The 17,464-nt window shown below is 34.2% G+C and overlaps 4 protein-coding genes and 1 long non-coding RNA gene across 5 annotated transcripts; 3 read left to right on the forward strand and 2 right to left on the reverse strand.

The window, feature by feature from the left end:
- On the forward strand, positions 997 to 5,886 carry LOC104733636 (cellulose synthase-like protein B6). The gene is made up of 9 exons (XM_010453206.2): positions 997 to 1,298; positions 1,514 to 1,832; positions 2,219 to 2,344; positions 2,479 to 2,601; positions 3,038 to 3,238; positions 3,344 to 3,479; positions 4,212 to 4,390; positions 4,519 to 4,863; positions 4,968 to 5,886. The coding sequence occupies exons 1-9, from the start codon at positions 1,036 to 1,038 to the stop codon at positions 5,544 to 5,546; spliced, it is 2,271 nt and encodes a 756-aa protein (XP_010451508.1). The 5' UTR covers positions 997 to 1,035; the 3' UTR covers positions 5,547 to 5,886.
- LOC104732123 lies at positions 7,416 to 8,752 on the forward strand. Its single transcript, XR_758728.2, has 3 exons — positions 7,416 to 7,544; positions 7,787 to 7,838; positions 8,545 to 8,752. It is a non-coding gene; the product is annotated as an uncharacterized LOC104732123 (long non-coding RNA).
- Positions 9,372 to 11,551, reverse strand: LOC104732124 (UDP-glycosyltransferase 71B5-like). Its single transcript, XM_010451650.2, has one exon. It carries the CDS (start codon positions 11,047 to 11,049, stop codon positions 9,619 to 9,621), a length of 1,431 nt encoding a protein of 476 aa, XP_010449952.1. The 5' UTR covers positions 11,050 to 11,551; the 3' UTR covers positions 9,372 to 9,618.
- Positions 14,281 to 15,904, forward strand: LOC104732125 (putative zinc finger protein CONSTANS-LIKE 11). The gene is made up of 4 exons (XM_010451651.1): positions 14,281 to 14,308; positions 14,503 to 15,026; positions 15,112 to 15,497; positions 15,630 to 15,904. Exons 2-4 carry the CDS (start codon positions 14,535 to 14,537, stop codon positions 15,748 to 15,750), a joined length of 999 nt encoding a protein of 332 aa, XP_010449953.1. The 5' UTR covers positions 14,281 to 14,308; positions 14,503 to 14,534; the 3' UTR covers positions 15,751 to 15,904.
- On the reverse strand, positions 16,464 to 16,894 carry LOC104732126 (B-box domain protein 30-like). Its single transcript, XM_010451654.1, has one exon. It carries the CDS (start codon positions 16,874 to 16,876, stop codon positions 16,517 to 16,519), a length of 360 nt encoding a protein of 119 aa, XP_010449956.1. The 5' UTR covers positions 16,877 to 16,894; the 3' UTR covers positions 16,464 to 16,516.

Below are 17,464 nucleotides of genomic sequence, written 5' to 3' on the forward strand. Positions count from 1 at the left end.
TATTTAAAATAATAAATCAAAATTAAATTAAAAAACAAAACAGATTAAGGAAACAAATTTTGTATAATTTTTTTTAAGGAAAGTTAAATATTTGCTTGGTTTATATTTTACAACTAGAATGAAATGAGGTATCGGTTTGGGTTCACAAATAAGGTGATTAGGGTTTAGATTTTACAATTCAAACAAAAGTATATGTCGGTTTGGGTTTACAAATGAAGTGGTTAGAGTTTAGATTTTACAATTAAAACGAAATTATATGTCGGTTTGAGTTTACAAATGAGATGGTTAGGGTTTAGATTTTATAATTAGAATGAAATTATATGTCGGTTTGGGTTTACAAATAAGATGGTTAGGGTTTAGATTTTACAATTAGAATGAAATTATATGTCGGTTTGGGTTTACAAATGAGATGGTTAGGGTTTAGATTTTACAATTAGAATGAAATTATATGTCGGTTTGGGTTTACAATGAGATGGTTAGGGTTTAGATTTTACAATTAGAATAAAATTATATATCAGTTTGGGTTTATAAATAAGCGGTTTAAGATTTTAATTTTACAGATTTTGTTTCTTTATTTTATAAAAAGGTGAATGAATAGGTTCTTAAATGCATTATGACATGTCAGATTTTTATTAGCTTGAGAATTAAACAAAGGGATTCACCTTGAACCCAAGAATTGTTCTTTTTATTACAAAACCCAACTACAATATCCACCTCATTAATCTAATGAATCTAAACACCTAATCTTAGATTTACCAAACTAATTGAGAGAGATAGAGTGGGCTGGCCAAACACCATCACATTTTTCCATTAAGACTAAGCTAGATCAATACGACTTACTTCATTGTTGGTAATTCATATCTACTCTAATCTAGTTAAGTATATCTACAAATATTAATGGGTTCAACTTCAAATTTGTGTACAAATCAAATTCTATATTAGTGTGTATATATATACTATAATACTTAGTACACATCATATAAACACACATTCATATCCGTAAACAGCAAGAAAGCTCACAAGCAAGCTCCTCCAATGGCGGATTCAAACTCTTCTCTCCTTTTTCTTAGCGAAAAGATATCACACAAAAGCTATGTTTTGAGAATTGTGGATCTCACGATTCTCGGCCTTCTTTTTTCTCTTCTCTTATACCGAATCTTACATATGAGCCAAAATGATAATGTTTGGCTTGTGGCTTTCCTCTGTGAATCTATTTTCTCATTCATATGGCTGATTATTACCTGCATAAAATGGAGCCCTGCTGAAGATAAACCCTATCCAAATAGACTTGATGAAAGGTACCATTTTATTTACAAATAATGAAGATATACATTAAAAACCCTATAAAATAATATTAGTCAAACAATGATCCATATAATTTCATCCAAATAAAATCAAGGATTTACATATTTAAAATTTTACAGTCTCGTCTTAAACAATTACGAAACATTATTCATTTCGATGTTATCTTCCTCCTTTTTTTTTTTAATATGCTACAAACTTTTAATTTCAGGGTTCATGACCTTCCTTCAGTAGATATGTTCGTTCCCACGGCAGATCCCGTTAGGGAGCCGCCAATTATTGTTGTGAACACTGTGCTCTCGCTGTTAGCTCTGAATTATCCAGCGAATAAACTAGCGTGTTATGTATCAGACGATGGATGTTCACCTCACACTTTCTTCTCACTTAGGGAAGCTTCTAAGTTCGCCCAAATTTGGGTTCCCTTCTGCAAGAAATACAACGTCAGAGTTAGAGCTCCTTTTAGATATTTCTTAAACCCTCTGGTCGTAACAGATGATTCAGTATTCATTAAAGACTGGGAAATGACGAAGGTGAGTTTGATTATTTAATTGGCATTTGGGGTTGTTTAAAATAGAAGGTTCTGATTTTTAAAACAAACTCATACTGGCTTGTTCTGCCGGTCCAACCGGAAACACTCCTTGCCAAGTTTGAGTTGAGATACAAACACATTTTAACTGAACAAGTAAAAGGATGAAACACATCTGAACCGATGACTATTGTTCACAAAATTTAAGTGATCACCATTCTCTGATTAACCACGTTTCTCTCTTTATTTTATCATCTCTTTGTTTCTTTATATTATATATAAAAAAAACTGAAGTAACTATTTTAGCATTTAAACATTATGTATATGTTGTTTTCATATTATATATTGGAAAATTTTATTTATTCTGTTTATTTTTGTATTAATATAAAGAGGGAGTATGAGAAGCTATGCAGAAAAATTGAAAATGCCACAGAAGATCCCCATTGTTTGGATGCAGATGATGATTTTGAGGCTTTCTCAAACACAAAACCAAATGATCATTCAACTATAGTTAAGGTATTATTATATTCAAGGAAACTATATGCCAAAACTTTTTTTTATTTTTTTAAATGTCTACTTTATCGTTCTGGACAGATCATAAGGTTTGATTATGTCGATGATTGAAATCCTGTTTAATGTGTCATGAGAAGGTGGTATGGGAGAACAAGGCAGGCGTGGGAGACGAGAAAGAAGTCCCTCATCTTGTATACATTTCAAGAGAGAAAAGACCCAATTGCCTTCATCATTACAAAACTGGAGCCATGAACTTTCTGGTTAGTGATTTATCTCAGACATCTAATTTCTTCTCTCTCTCTCTTTAGTTTCAAAGTAAGTACATAAGTTGTGACCGGCCTGTCATGGTTACAATATTAATTGGTTGAGATATAGATTAGTATTCATCCAGCATACGAACGTTTGATTATTATGACTTAAATTACGTACCTCGAAATAGTAGGAGTTTTCGTTAGATATGAGGATTACAAAAGAAATGACGAGCTTCGATATATATAGAGATTTATACGTCCTTTCAAGGTAGGTAAAATAGTAGTATAAGAGAACTATACTTATATATATCACAATAACAGTATAGCAATATCGAATATAAATTAAATTCCATATTTATGTCTTTAAATTCAATTGAAGTAGTACGTATTAACGACTGCTTGCTGTTATAATAATCAAAATGTTATGAGCCTAATATTTGAACAGTTAAGAGTGTCAGGGTTGATGACAAATGCACCATACATGTTGAACGTAGACTGTGACATGTATGCCAATGAAGCAGATGTGGTGCGACAAGCAATGTGTGTGTTTTTACAAAACGCAAAGAATTCAAACAATTGCGCTTTCGTTCAATTCCCTCAAGAGTTCTATGATTCTTACGCCAGCGAATTCTCCGTCCTACAATCGGTGCAATCTCTCCCCTTCTTTTAGCATTTTTTACTTGAACTTTTTGATCACTTCAATGTCATTTTATCGACCCATGTTTACTCTTTGTTTATACGTTAAAATTAGTATTTAGGACGAGGAGTTGGGGGAATCCAAGGACCGATATATTGTGGCTCTGGATGTTTCCATATTAGAAGAGTTATGTACGGATTATCAACGGACGATTTAAAAGACAATGGAAGTCTTTCTTCACTTGCTACAAGTAAGTAATAAGAAAAAGTAAGAGATTTTCATATATTCCTCGACAACATTCTATTTAAAATATTTTAAACATCATATAATGTATATTAACCTTTTTACTAGTTTCATGATTGTCTTACTTTTAATATTTGTTTTTCCAATCTGGTGTGCAACAGTGTTAGTTTTAGTTTGAAATGATTCTCTTCTTAAAGAACCCTCAAACTTCTTTTTTCTTTTTTTTTGGAAGTCTACTTTCAACCGCAAAATACGCAACCAAAACTTTTTTTGAGTTGTAATAAACCCGTATACAATTTTAATATCACTCAACTCAAGTATACAATTTTAATATCACCGACAACACCACAGTTTCATTAAACGCGTCTTAGAACAATTGGTAATAAGTTTGTGGTCGTAATGTGGAGGGTTTGGATCTCTCATTTTATAGTATCTTCTTCGAACTATTTCATCTTAGACGTAGTTTCAAGAGATGATAAATATTTCATTCTTCACACTTTCATTTTTCATTATTCTACTAACATTCCTATATATTCATCTAACATTCAATTCATCATAATTTTGTTATTCTACTGTTCAACTAGTATTCAGTCATTTCACTATTCATATATTAAATCATTAAAGTCTTTCGGAAAAAGTCCACTCTTTAGCATTTAAGTGCGTTTTTATCGGCCTGATCAACTGATAGATTTTTTTTTTTTTTAATTCATTAAAGATTTGTTATTGTTATTTTATTAAGGTGAGTTTTTGGCTGAGGAAAGTCTAGTGAGGAAATATGGGACCTCTAAAGAGCTCCTGAAATCGGTGACGGATGCATTACAAAGAAAATCAAATCCCCAAAGTAGCCTTACAAACTTCATTGAAGCGGCTCAAGAAGTGGGGCATTGTCACTACGAGTACAATACCAGTTGGGGCAACGTAATGTTACCTTCTCATTTAATCAGTTTATTCTAAAATCAAACATATCACGAAATATTAACGTGTCGCTTCCTTGAACTTAATGAACTTTTCCCATAGTAATGTGTTTTTCTTTATAAATCGTGCAGCTTGGTTGGTTATACGGTTCAGTGGGAGATGATATAAAGACAAGTATTGAAATCCATATGAAAGGATGGACTAGCTCATTCATTTCTCCGGATCCACCTGCGTTTCTTGGATCTACGCCATCGGTAGGACTAGAGACGATAGTCCAACAGCGACGGTGGGCTACAGGAGCGACTGAAGTCCTTTTTAGCAAACAAAGCCCGTTGATCGGTTTTCGCCGGAAAATAATATTCCGACAACGGTTAGCTTATTTTTGGATTCTCATGTGTATAAGGTCAACCCCTGAGCTCATTTATTGTCTCTTGCCTGCTTATTGCCTACTCCACAACTCTACCCTATTTCCCAAGGTGCCTTTCTCTCTCTCAATATAGTTTAGTTTATTTTGATAAAGTTAATTTGACAAAAAAGTTTAATATTTTCTTATATCTTTTTTTTTTCTTGTGGGATTTAGGGACCTTGTCTAGGCATAATAGTGACACTTGTTGGGATGCATTGTCTCAACAGTCTATGGCAATTCATGAAACTTGGTTTTTCGGTACAATCATGGTATGTCTCCCAATCACTTTGGAGAATAATAGCCACTAGCAGTTGGTTATTTAGCATTCAAGATATCATACTCAAGCTTTTTGGAATCTCGGAAGTAGGGTTTGTAATCGCTAAAAAGACTATGCCTGATTCCAAATCAGTAGATGGGTCTAAACCATCACAAGGAGAAGATGATGGGCCAAAATCAGACTTAGGCAAATTTGAATTTGATAGCTCGTGTCATTTCATTCCCGGCACATTTATTATGTTGGTGAATCTTGCCGCTCTAGCTGAGTTTTTGGTTCGTCTACTACAGTCGAGTTGTAGCCATGGAGGAGATGGGTCGGGTTTTGTGGAGGCTTGTGGATGTATTGTGGTGGTTATGTTGTTCTTTCCATTTCTGAAGGGTTTGTTTGAGCATGGAAAATACGGTATCCCATTGTCTACGCTTTTTAAAGCTGCCTTTTTAACACTTTTATTTGTTGTTTTCTCGGTGGGAAACTAGTGTGGCGGCGATATGGTTTGTTTGTTGTGCAAGTTGCACAATAGGTGGAAATCCACTTAGATCATTGTTTATCAAAGGTTTATTAATACTCTACACCAGTTCTGGAGTTTGGGTATCAGGAAATGCAGTTTTTACAGGTTAATGGTACAAATCTTATCCGAGGTTCAAATGTATTGCAGAAAGAGCCATCAATAAATCCACAAAACTTAGAAGTCATTTATGTTTTAGTATCTATAATTTTAATATCTACGAAATTGAAAATAAATATTTTATACTTTGTTCTATGAAAATTGTAATACATTTACCTGTGTTCTAAGAATGTTAAAAGACATATTCTTAAGTTTTTTTCATATTATGTGAAAATTAGAAAGTACACTATATGATGTACTTGGAACACTTAAAATAGGAAACTGAATATTTCAAGCCTTTTTAGATTTCGTCTTTATGCTTGAGAATATAAGATAGTCATAGACCAAACATCGCTTTGTAGCAATCTATATATACATTTTTTAAGTACATTTTTTCTACTCTTTTATTTATAGTTATTTTTGTAAACTGTTTACAAATTTAATCTCTAAAAATTTTTCAAAAAAGCATTATTTCAAATTTTGTTTCTTAAATATTTTACATACCATTCCAACTAAAAATTACAGTAGAATCAATATGGAAACATAAACTATTATATATTTAATCACATCTTCTATTGTGTATTGAAGATATTCTATCTCTGAATCTTTTGCAAACAAAGAAAACAACAATTTGATTCCTATTTTGTTTTCCAAAACTAGTGAGTTTTTGATTCTTAACGTAAGAAGAACTTCGATTCACATTTATTTTAAAATTATAATTAATATATAGAAACTTAATAAAATTTTAAAATATTATGAATGTAAAATTAAAATTTTTAAAATACTATATAACTAGATTTTAACCCGCGGGACTATATTTTTAAAAATTTAAATTTAAAAATTATGTTATATTTGTTTATTATTTTGTGGTTGTTTATTAATTTTTACTTTGTATAGTTATAAATAGTTATTGAATTCATCTCATAGTTTACCATGAAAGAAAAATTTCTTTTCATAACTAATTTTTATGATTTTTAATTAAATGATTAAGTTCTTTGATTTTTAATATAAATGTTACAATGTTATCTAGGTTTTGACATGCGGTGCATCGCATTAATGTATTTTTTATATAGAATAGTATAGAGATATGTGGGAAGTAAAACTAACTTTACTGGTTTGATGTATATACAAATTAATTGTTTTCATTTGGAATTTGATCAATTAAAATTAGTTGTTGTAGTGTGTTTTTTTTATCTAGGTTTTGACACGTGGTACACTGTATTAGTTTGTTTTTTTAAATAGATAATGTTACTCTGTATAACACTATGTAGTGCACATATAACTCTAGATAGAATATGCAAGTGAATAATTTCTAAACTCATATTCGGATATGCTAATTCTATAATTTATTAAATTAGTTAATAATTAATTTATTCATTTATCTTGGAAGGCTTTAATTCTATAATTCACAGATTTTTAATTTTAATATTTAAATTATAGAAGTTTTTTTAGTGTTTTTAAAATTTTACTCGTGCTACATGTGTATTCTAGTAATATTTTTATCATGTGGTATACGTTCAAGATTATTTCGCAAGAACTAAAATCTACATAAGAAAATAAGAACTATAAACCATAATTCAAAACTCAATTAGAAACTGCAAAATATTTGATATGTACATTTTTAACATGAAAGAGAGATATATAGACATATGGAAATAAACTTTGCGTAAAAAAAAAGACATGAAAATAATTATTATTAAAAAAATTTGAATACATGAATAAGAAAGGGAAAGTGGGTTCCCTTTGAAACATCCGCCGTGTGTAAAAAAAAAATTAGAAAGGAAAGTCTGTCTAGATCCAAATCAACAATTTCTTACACCGATTCGATCCATCCAAATTTTGTAGATTAATCGTGGGAGCCGATACAGAGGTAAACAACTTTGAATCTCCTTTCACTTTATGGTTTTGGGTTTTCTATTTAAACCTGGTGTTTGTGTCTATTAGATTCAAGACCATGAATAGTTTCCCTTTTTCAATCTTAATTTGATTTTTTCTCTCCTAGAAAATTGTGTGAGATCCATAACCACTTTCGAAATCAAAACAGTATGTTGGCTCATCTTATACATTAGTATAAAGCTAATAATATTTTGTTTGCTTTGTAAATAATCGCAGGTTGATAAAACTGCACTTCATTGTATCATACTTTTAACATGAAAAGTTAAAGGTAATCAACTACATGTGGAATATGCAAAATCAATAAACATTTATTTCATCTATCCTTGTATTACAAATAAACATTAGAACTGAGAATGAGAGTTAACCAAAAACATCTTTTATAAGAAACATAATAGCCATTAGAAAGAAGATTCTTTAGCCTTGTGTCATCTTCTTGATAGTCTTTCGCTTTGGAGCCTGTAAATGAAATCAAGAAACAAATTATATTAGTTTAATTAGAGATACGAATAAGTCAAACTTTTAGTCTAGATGCTTACATTGTTGTGACATGACCATGACAATACTTTTGGATCTCAAATATGATATAGTTATAAAATGAGTACAGATTGTATAAGAAACACACCATTCGATAGTAATAAAATCCGCTTTTGGTTTTGGTGTTGTTATGAGCTGCGGTGAAAGAGAACTATATATAGTGTCAATGAGAGAATAGGGTGTTATGTGAGTGCTTAAAAATAGGCTTGTGAGTAGATTTTTGTTAGGAGTTTATGGAATATGCTACTGTAGAATTATGGTTTTATAAGATATTATTGCTTCTCTTACGGTGTATTAGTAAATGCTATTTTCTTTGATTGTAGAAAAATGTAAGAAACAAAATTTGAAAGGAAAGCTGCAAAATCAATTTAGTGTAAATCGTTTAGATATTTTAGTTTCTATTTCCGAAAATAACTTAATGCTGTTTTATTTGTTTGCAGAAGAATTGAATCTTAAAAAATTGAAAAGGAAATTCGTAATCAAGTGGAGAGAATATAGGAAGAATACAAAGGAATAATATTTATATAATTTAATAATATATGGCAATGGCAGGGTTGTAAATAAGTTAGAACTTGAGGAATTTTTTCATAAATGTTTATGAAAATGTATATATAGATATGGTTATATAGTAGATGGTTATAAAGAGGACATGTTAAAATTAATAAAATATTATTAAATTTGTACTAACACGGGTTAAATACTCATTTTATTATTTATCAACACTATTAATATTAGAATATTTGACATATAAAAATTAAGTTGATTTTACTAAGATTGTGTATAATAATTAAATCAGTAGGAAAAATGTGACTTAACCATATCATATAAATGACTTACTATGTATTTAGATCCCTTATTTTTTGTTATAATAATTTAAAATCAAAATAGAATTTCAAAAACTAAACAAAACAAACTAAATATAACAAACAAATAGTCATAAAGTATATTACGAGTTAAAAATTAATATAATTAGCTGCACAAATGGTCAGAAAATTTAGTTATATCTCTATTTAGAAAACATTCAATATTTAACAAACAAATATAATATAAAATATAAATAATAATAAAAAAGTACATTCACGCGGTTAAAATCTAGGTAGGATACAAACTTTGAGTACAGCTAAAACAAATAGCCAAAAAAAGAGAGATAACTTCTAAATTCTAGCCAATCCGAATTCAAAAGAATCAACGACGACTGTATGAGAATTGGCTAACGGATGTCGATACTTAAGTTTCTCCAAAACATACTAAAATCTAAAAACACACGTACGTCTACTAGCTCAGATTTTCTCTTTGTACTAATGAAAGTACATTATCACATAAACACAGTTGCGTCTACAAATTCAAGACAGAAAGAACATAACACATAATGATAACATACACAACGTAATTAAAACAAAGTAGCTAGTATACAAATTCCCCCCAAAAAAAAAACACAAACAAAAGACATAGATAGCAATAGCAAACAAATACATAATAACACTTTGGAAGTTGGAATACGTCCCTAACCCAAATTAAGCAACATTTTTGGTAACGTCTTGAATAAACTTTTGCAAAGCCAAATGCGAAGATCCACCGTCCATTAACGCAACACGACACTTCTCAGCCATCTCCGTCACTCTTTTCCTGACATCACTGTCCTGCTCCATCACACACCTGGTCGCTCTCTCTATATCCTCCGCCGTAACCGTCTCCATCTCACTGACCATCAACAAATCTCCTCTAATGCACTTCCGTATCTCCACCGCCAGTCCCAGTTCTTCCACCATCTCGAACGCGTTAACCTTCTGCTCCGCGTAAAGTGGCCACGTCACCATCGGAACTCCGAACCACAAGCTCTCAAGCATCGAGTTCCACCCGCAGTGAGTGACGAATCCTCCTATAGCCGGTTTCGCTAGCACCGCAGCTTGTGGTGCCCATCCGATCACTTTCCCTCTATCCGACGTCCGGTCCAAGAACCCCGCCGGAAGAACCGCCTCCAAATCAGTGAAATCTCCGGGACGGTCCGTTCTTATATTAGGAGATGCACGACGGAGCGACCAAAGAAACCTATGACCGCTTCGGTCTAACGCTACAGCTAACTCTCTAGTTTGTTCCTCAGTAAAACCTCCCATGCTTCCAAAACAGAGAAACACAACAGACTTATCCGGTTGATCATCAAGCCACCTTAAAATCTCTGATCCCTTCTCGTCCGCATCGACAGAACCGTTTTCAAGATCCAACACTGGTCCAACTGGATAAACTTGAGGAAGATCACCACCTTCGAACATTTTCAAAGCGTGAGGTTCCAGCTCAGCAACAGTATTTACCAAAATACCCTTCATCTTCCGAAACGATCTACCTAGAGTTGAAAAAAAAGGAAACCACTCCTTTGAACTGAGGATATGAGGGAGACAGTTCACAGGATAAGGACGAGTCAGACACGGAAACACCAACTCGTTCACGGACTCATCCAAATCACTGACGTCATACTTCTTCTCATCGTACATTTGCTGAACGTGGAGAGTCATTCCAAGAAACGCAGCGTTCGATGTGTAGATCATATAACACGGAACTCCGAATCCGTCGGCTACATCGGTCATCGAGGAACAGAACATGTCCACCACGAACCCTGCCAGCTTTCTTGTTGGATCTTGAATGCTAGTAACTGCATCTCTCACTTGAGCCTTTTGTCTCTCGATGTAGACCTGAGATGGCTCTAGATCAGCGTTCGGTGATTGTTTAACGACGGAGATAGCTTCGTAACGGAGACGATCTTGAGACTTTGTACTAGTGAGTGATGCGATATAGGCGGTTACATCACCGACGTCGTTTCTAGGAGGGATGATGATGAAAGTGATGGAGATACGATCGTCTCTGCTGATGAGTTGCTTAGCTAGCTTCACAGTTGGCCGGAGGTGGCCGATTCCTGGTGAAGGTATGAACACGAGATCGAACTTTGTCATTACTGTTTTTTGGAATCTTCGTTGATACTAGGCACAATTTGACAAAGGTACTGGGTTTTATATAATAGAAAAATGTAAGTTGTTTGTTGGGTCACGTAAGCTGGCCCATTGAGTATATTGGGCCAAGAAAACCTTGAAAGAATAGATTATGATGGTATAGGTAGGGTAGCCGCCGGAAGTAAAACCCTAATCTTCAGATGAGTTTCTTTTGTGTCTGTCTGTGTTGTGTATTTATATGGTTTTTTGTGGCTTTCGTCTTCTTCAATTCATAGGATCTTTCTCTCTTTTCTTGTCATGTTTGCTGTAGTTGATTGGTTTTTAGGGTTTATCGAAAGAGGTTTGTTATGTTTTTTGAATGGGTGTTGGAAGGAAGGGGGTAAGGATGATATGGTGATGACAAAAGTGTATTTTATGGACTAGAGTTTCAGATCTGGGATTCTTCTCCCAGTAGTTGAAGATTAACCCTTGGCTGTCTGAATATTATTATTAGCCCCCCCCCCCCCCCCCCTTTCTTTCATACCAAAATCTTTATCCTTTTTTTTTTATAAAATCCATTATTGAATAAAGTTTTGTTTTGAAGGGTTTTTGGTTTGGATTGGATGTGTTTATTCATGTTTTTTGTTTGGAGTATGAAAAAGCTTATGATGATAAAAAAACAATTATCTTAGCGGATTTCAGTGAGGATCTATGATCTGACTTTGTTACACACACTGAGGCTTTTTCTTTTATTGCCCTGTTTTGGTTTAGTTATGTTATTGTTTTGATGATGATGCAATGATGAGAGAAAAGCACGAAGAGTGTGAGAAGAGCAGTGGGTTATACCGTGAGCTCTCCTTAATTAAACGACTTCTCCTTCCACTGAGCATTTTCCTTTATTTTGTTTTTTTTCCCAATCGATTGAAAGTTTGTTTGTTTGTGTTATTATTCTGGCGTCCATTACCAATTCTGAGGGATAAATACAATTCCTTCAGGTATAATGGCTTGTGACGCTATATTTGTTGTGGTATATCCTGATCATCTTGCCTTTTCCTCTGCTCTTTGATCCTGGAAATGCCTCGTATATTTTATATCAATCACATTGGGTCTTGTTTTCCCTTTTTGTTTATCCCGCAAGGGGATACGTTATTAAATCATATAAATGAATAATTTGATTGTGGGCAGATGGTGGAAGCAGTTCTTTTACTCTGTTAAATTATTGAATAGCTTCTACTGACAGTCAATTGTCATATGGAAGATGTGAACCTTTTGGTTGAGGAATATAACATAGTTGTGGTGACCAAAATTGACCTGAGATAGATGAGAGAGACCATTGTTTTTAGAGAACATTTCATTAGTAGCTTCATTGTTGAATCTTTCGTCGAAGTTGTCTTTCTTGCAGTTATATACAACGCTTTAACGATGTAAAAGCATTAATGTAATTCAATGCAAGCTACTACTTCATTCAACAAGTACTGTCTATTCATGCCTTGCTAATTCCTTTAATTTATTAGTTTCGTCTCAAAGAAATTTAAAGGTTAAAACAATGAGCACACGTAGCTACTATTGACTCTTTTCCCAGTGTAAATCGGAGCTGTAGTCTTAAAAATGCTCACTTATCTAATCTCATAAGTTAAGAGGTTCTTAAACAATCTTGCAGTTTAGTGATGAACATGGCTCGGAATAGGTTTACAAGTGGGACACAAATGAAAATCAACTTCTTGTTTGCACATAGTTGCTGGCTTTCTCAATCACGTAAAGTGTATATTCCTCTGAGCATCTCTCATCATTAACGCTCTTTTACATAGGTCATGAGAAAATTGGACAGTGCACTAACCATAACCCACCGGTTAAAACAAACGTCTCTGGTCTGGTATGCTGCAAACTCATTAGTCCTAACCCACGTTAAACGAGCACTCGGAATAGCTTTGCTTCGGNCTGAGCATTTTCCTTTATTTTGTTTTTTTTCCCAATCGATTGAAAGTTTGTTTGTTTGTGTTATTATTCTGGCGTCCATTACCAATTCTGAGGGATAAATACAATTCCTTCAGGTATAATGGCTTGTGACGCTATATTTGTTGTGGTATATCCTGATCATCTTGCCTTTTCCTCTGCTCTTTGATCCTGGAAATGCCTCGTATATTTTATATCAATCACATTGGGTCTTGTTTTCCCTTTTTGTTTATCCCGCAAGGGGATACGTTATTAAATCATATAAATGAATAATTTGATTGTGGGCAGATGGTGGAAGCAGTTCTTTTACTCTGTTAAATTATTGAATAGCTTCTACTGACAGTCAATTGTCATATGGAAGATGTGAACCTTTTGGTTGAGGAATATAACATAGTTGTGGTGACCAAAATTGACCTGAGATAGATGAGAGAGACCATTGTTTTTAGAGAACATTTCATTAGTAGCTTCATTGTTGAATCTTTCGTCGAAGTTGTCTTTCTTGCAGTTATATACAACGCTTTAACGATGTAAAAGCATTAATGTAATTCAATGCAAGCTACTACTTCATTCAACAAGTACTGTCTATTCATGCCTTGCTAATTCCTTTAATTTATTAGTTTCGTCTCAAAGAAATTTAAAGGTTAAAACAATGAGCACACGTAGCTACTATTGACTCTTTTCCCAGTGTAAATCGGAGCTGTAGTCTTAAAAATGCTCACTTATCTAATCTCATAAGTTAAGAGGTTCTTAAACAATCTTGCAGTTTAGTGATGAACATGGCTCGGAATAGGTTTACAAGTGGGACACAAATGAAAATCAACTTCTTGTTTGCACATAGTTGCTGGCTTTCTCAATCACGTAAAGTGTATATTCCTCTGAGCATCTCTCATCATTAACGCTCTTTTACATAGGTCATGAGAAAATTGGACAGTGCACTAACCATAACCCACCGGTTAAAACAAACGTCTCTGGTCTGGTATGCTGCAAACTCATTAGTCCTAACCCACGTTAAACGAGCACTCGGAATAGCTTTGCTTCGGACTAGTCTTGTTTCTCGGATGTTTTGAACAACTGAGATATTTATGCCTCGGCGAAATGAAAACGTGTTCTAAAATTAGAGCCACAAAGTAACTAAAAGAATCAAACCAAACCTCCGAACTGTACGGTCAACCACATTAGGACAGACAAATATCTAACGAACAAGAGAATCACACGTGACAAAGATACCCCCCACGTGTTGGTCACCAAACAGAATAAAAACAGAGCAAAACCTTTCTTCTCTGTTCTTTCTCATCTCCTTGCCACTGGACTCACTCACTCACACACCCTTGTAACGCTTCTATCTTTGAAACTCAGTAACTCACATACTATTTTACACGTTTGTTTTTTAGTGAGTGCTTCTCTTCTAACCTCCATTGAATCTCACACACACACACACACACATAAAACATACATGAACCAACATTGTATCTGCAGTGTTACGATCTAAATCTTGTTTTATCTAATGATCTCTTTATGCTGCAGGAGTTTTAGGGTGTGTCTGTCTTAGATGAAATATGGAGGCTCAATGTGACTATTGTGGAACCGAAAAAGCATTAATCTACTGCAAATCCGATTTGGCTAAACTTTGCTTAAACTGTGACGTTAATGTACACTCAGCGAATCCTCTGTCTCAAAGACACACGCGCTCTTTGCTCTGCGAGAAATGTTTCTTGCAGCCCACGGTAATCCATTGCATGAACGAGAAGGTTTCTCTTTGCCAAGGATGTCACTGGACCGCAAGTAACTGCAATGGTTTAGGACACAAACTTCAGAATCTGAATCCTTACTCTGGTTGTCCTTCTCCATCAGATTTCACCAAGATCTGGTCTTCGGTTATAGAACCTTCCGCCACGAATTGGGTTTCTCCATTTGATGATAGCATCAAAATAAATGAGTTAGTCGATTGGGATGGTTTATCTACTCCCATGGTTACACAATCTCAGAATCTCAAAGACCATTCTTCTATCTTTTTCATGGATTCTAAACTTCCTAAAGTGATAGAAGAGGTAACGTCTTGCTTAAGTAGTCTGACAAAATGTTAAAGAACACAGCTTTTTCATGTTGTTTATTTCTATCCCATATTATATGCAGGAGAGTTCTGGTTTAGATCTATGCGACGGGATTAACTTAGATGATGCACCTTTGAATTTTAACGCAAGCAATGATATTATCGGATGTTCATCACCTGATCAAACCAAGGGTTACAAGTACGAGGGTTCATTTAAGGAAGATAATAACACTGGCCTTTCTCCTCTTTTTCTTCCTGCTTTATCCGGCGGGAATGTTGTTCCAAGCATGTCGCTTTCGATGACCAACATCACAGGAGAAAGCAGCCCCACTGATTACCAAGATTGCGGGATTTCGCCAGGGTTTCTAATCGGAGATTCTCCATGGGAATCGAATGTTGAAGTTACTTATAATCCAAAATCAAGGGACGAGGCTAAAAAGAGATACAAACAAAAGAAGTCAAGGCGCATGTAAGTATCAGAAACAGCGTCAAGGTTCATGCTTTGGCATATAAAACAGAATATGAGTCAGGGTCATGCTTTTGGAACATAATCTCTGAGGATAAAAATTGATATTTTGTGGTACATTTTTTTTGTTTGTAGGTTTGGGAAGCAAATACGATATGCATCACGCAAAGCGAGAGCCGATACTAGAAAGCGGGTGAAAGGAAGATTTGTGAAAGCTGGAGAAAATTTTGAGTATGATGCATCAATGGTGATGTGAGCTAATGATGCTTCTCTTCGAAGAACTCTCAAAGTAAAGAAAAAATCTCACTCCACCCAAGAGATTAATAACAGTTTCTTGCTGGTAAAGTAACACAGAACTTCTTGAGAAAAACTACAAGATCAAACTATAAAACCCTGAAATCACCAAAAAATCCCTTTCCTCAAAGTTGCTCTTTTTACTAGAGTATTTCCTCGGTTTTCTATGGGACCAAAGAAACTACCGATGACAGCGACGAGAACGATCAGACCGAATTAAGAAACCAAACAAGAGTATCAAGAAACCAAGAAAGAGTCATTGCCTAGTTCTTACATACAGTTCTTTAATCTCAATTAAATGTTAATAATAGAAAAAAATTGTGTTTTGTTTGTCTTTTGGACCACTCTCTCTCTCTACTTGTCCATTTCCACTTGATTGTAATATGTAACGTTTTATTGTTTTCTTATTTAAGAGAAATAAAGCCAAAGAATAAAGGCAGATTTTTATGTTTGCCATAGTTTCTTGCTTTCTTAAAGCTTACTATTGGGACCGCATCATTGTTACTATGTTTGTCTTAACTTTTTCTATGTGTTTATGACTAAGCAAATTCTTCAGAGAAAGTGGTGATGCAGCCAAAAAACAAACTTAGAAATTGATTAAAAATGATTGAGCAATTTCTTAACTTTTAAGCTTAAGGATGTAATTTCCCAACAATTTCTTTAGCAAAAAAAAGTTATTACATAAACGGTATCAAGATTTAATTTAAACTACGAGAGAACAAAAAAAATTAGAGAAAAACAAAGGGGACTTTGTGATCAGTACTATCTACTTCATCTTCACCTCGTGCCATGGTCCTTATCTCCGGTAAAACCGCATTAAAATTATCTCCGACAAGGAAACGACGAGTTAACTTCCGACAGGTCGAGCATATCACGCTCCGGAGATGTCTCCGAGCAAGAAAATTAGCAGAATGGACCCATGTATCACATTTCCTACAAAGAAAAGCCGCGTCTGCCTCACAATACACGGTTGCGTTCTTGTCGCAAAGCTCACATCTCACCGGAGCATTGGGACTACCCGAGCAGAGTCTCCGGCATCCTCCGTCGTCGCTTCTTCTCTCTTCTTCTTTCTCAACTCCTTTGCACATCTTTTCTCTCTCTTTCTCTTTGTCTCTCTTGTGTTGATGAATGAAGTCTTGAAGTCTTAGAGGTTTATAGGAATGATTGTTATTTGAAGAAAATGGATATTTTGGATTATGTAATTAAACATGTTATGCAGGTGGCGAAGTATTGACCTATTGTTTTGATGTAATTAGTTTCTAGAGGACCAATATTATATTGTCATTCATTTTAGTTATTTGGGTTTCATTAATGATTAAACAACACATATCGTTTTAAACCATACAATATTTTTATGTTATTTGGGTGGCAGGGGTGCCACTCTTTCTATTAACCAGTTGGTCGTTTAGTCTTAGGAGAATTCATAGCCGAAAAGAGTGGTTAGAGAAGCAATAACCCACTGATTACAATATAATATTAAAATAAAAAATGTGGGACTATGTGACCATTCAAGAAATGGATTGAGAGGGCCAGTCTTTACGACGGCGTAATCGGGGTTCCTCGGATCATTTTGCGTTATGGTGACTGGTTAAGTTCTCTTTCCTTAGGTTATACTATTTTATTACAAGTTTGCTGTGAAAGGATGACAAAACTTCACTTGCAAGTTGCAATGCATA

Source organism: Camelina sativa, chromosome 12 (assembly GCF_000633955.1).
Source record: "Camelina sativa cultivar DH55 chromosome 12, Cs, whole genome shotgun sequence".
NCBI lineage: Eukaryota > Viridiplantae > Streptophyta > Magnoliopsida > Brassicales > Brassicaceae > Camelina > Camelina sativa.

Excerpts from the sequence above, each read along its gene's own strand:
- LOC104732124 (XM_010451650.2), bottom strand. The coding sequence starts at position 11,049 with ATGACAAAGTTCGATCTCGTGTTCATACCTTCACCAGGAATCGGCCAC.
- LOC104732125 (XM_010451651.1), top strand. The coding sequence starts at position 14,535 with ATGGAGGCTCAATGTGACTATTGTGGAACCGAAAAAGCATTAATCTAC. Across the intron at positions 15,027-15,111 it reads TTCCTAAAGTGATAGAAGAG|GAGAGTTCTGGTTTAGATCT; the intron begins GTAACGTCTTGC and ends TATTATATGCAG. Across the intron at positions 15,498-15,629 it reads CAAAAGAAGTCAAGGCGCAT|GTTTGGGAAGCAAATACGAT; the intron begins GTAAGTATCAGA and ends TTTTGTTTGTAG.
- LOC104733636 (XM_010453206.2), top strand. The coding sequence starts at position 1,036 with ATGGCGGATTCAAACTCTTCTCTCCTTTTTCTTAGCGAAAAGATATCA. Across the intron at positions 1,299-1,513 it reads CCAAATAGACTTGATGAAAG|GGTTCATGACCTTCCTTCAG; the intron begins GTACCATTTTAT and ends TTTTAATTTCAG. Across the intron at positions 3,480-4,211 it reads TCTTTCTTCACTTGCTACAA|GTGAGTTTTTGGCTGAGGAA; the intron begins GTAAGTAATAAG and ends TATTTTATTAAG.
- LOC104732126 (XM_010451654.1), bottom strand. The coding sequence starts at position 16,876 with ATGTGCAAAGGAGTTGAGAAAGAAGAAGAGAGAAGAAGCGACGACGGA.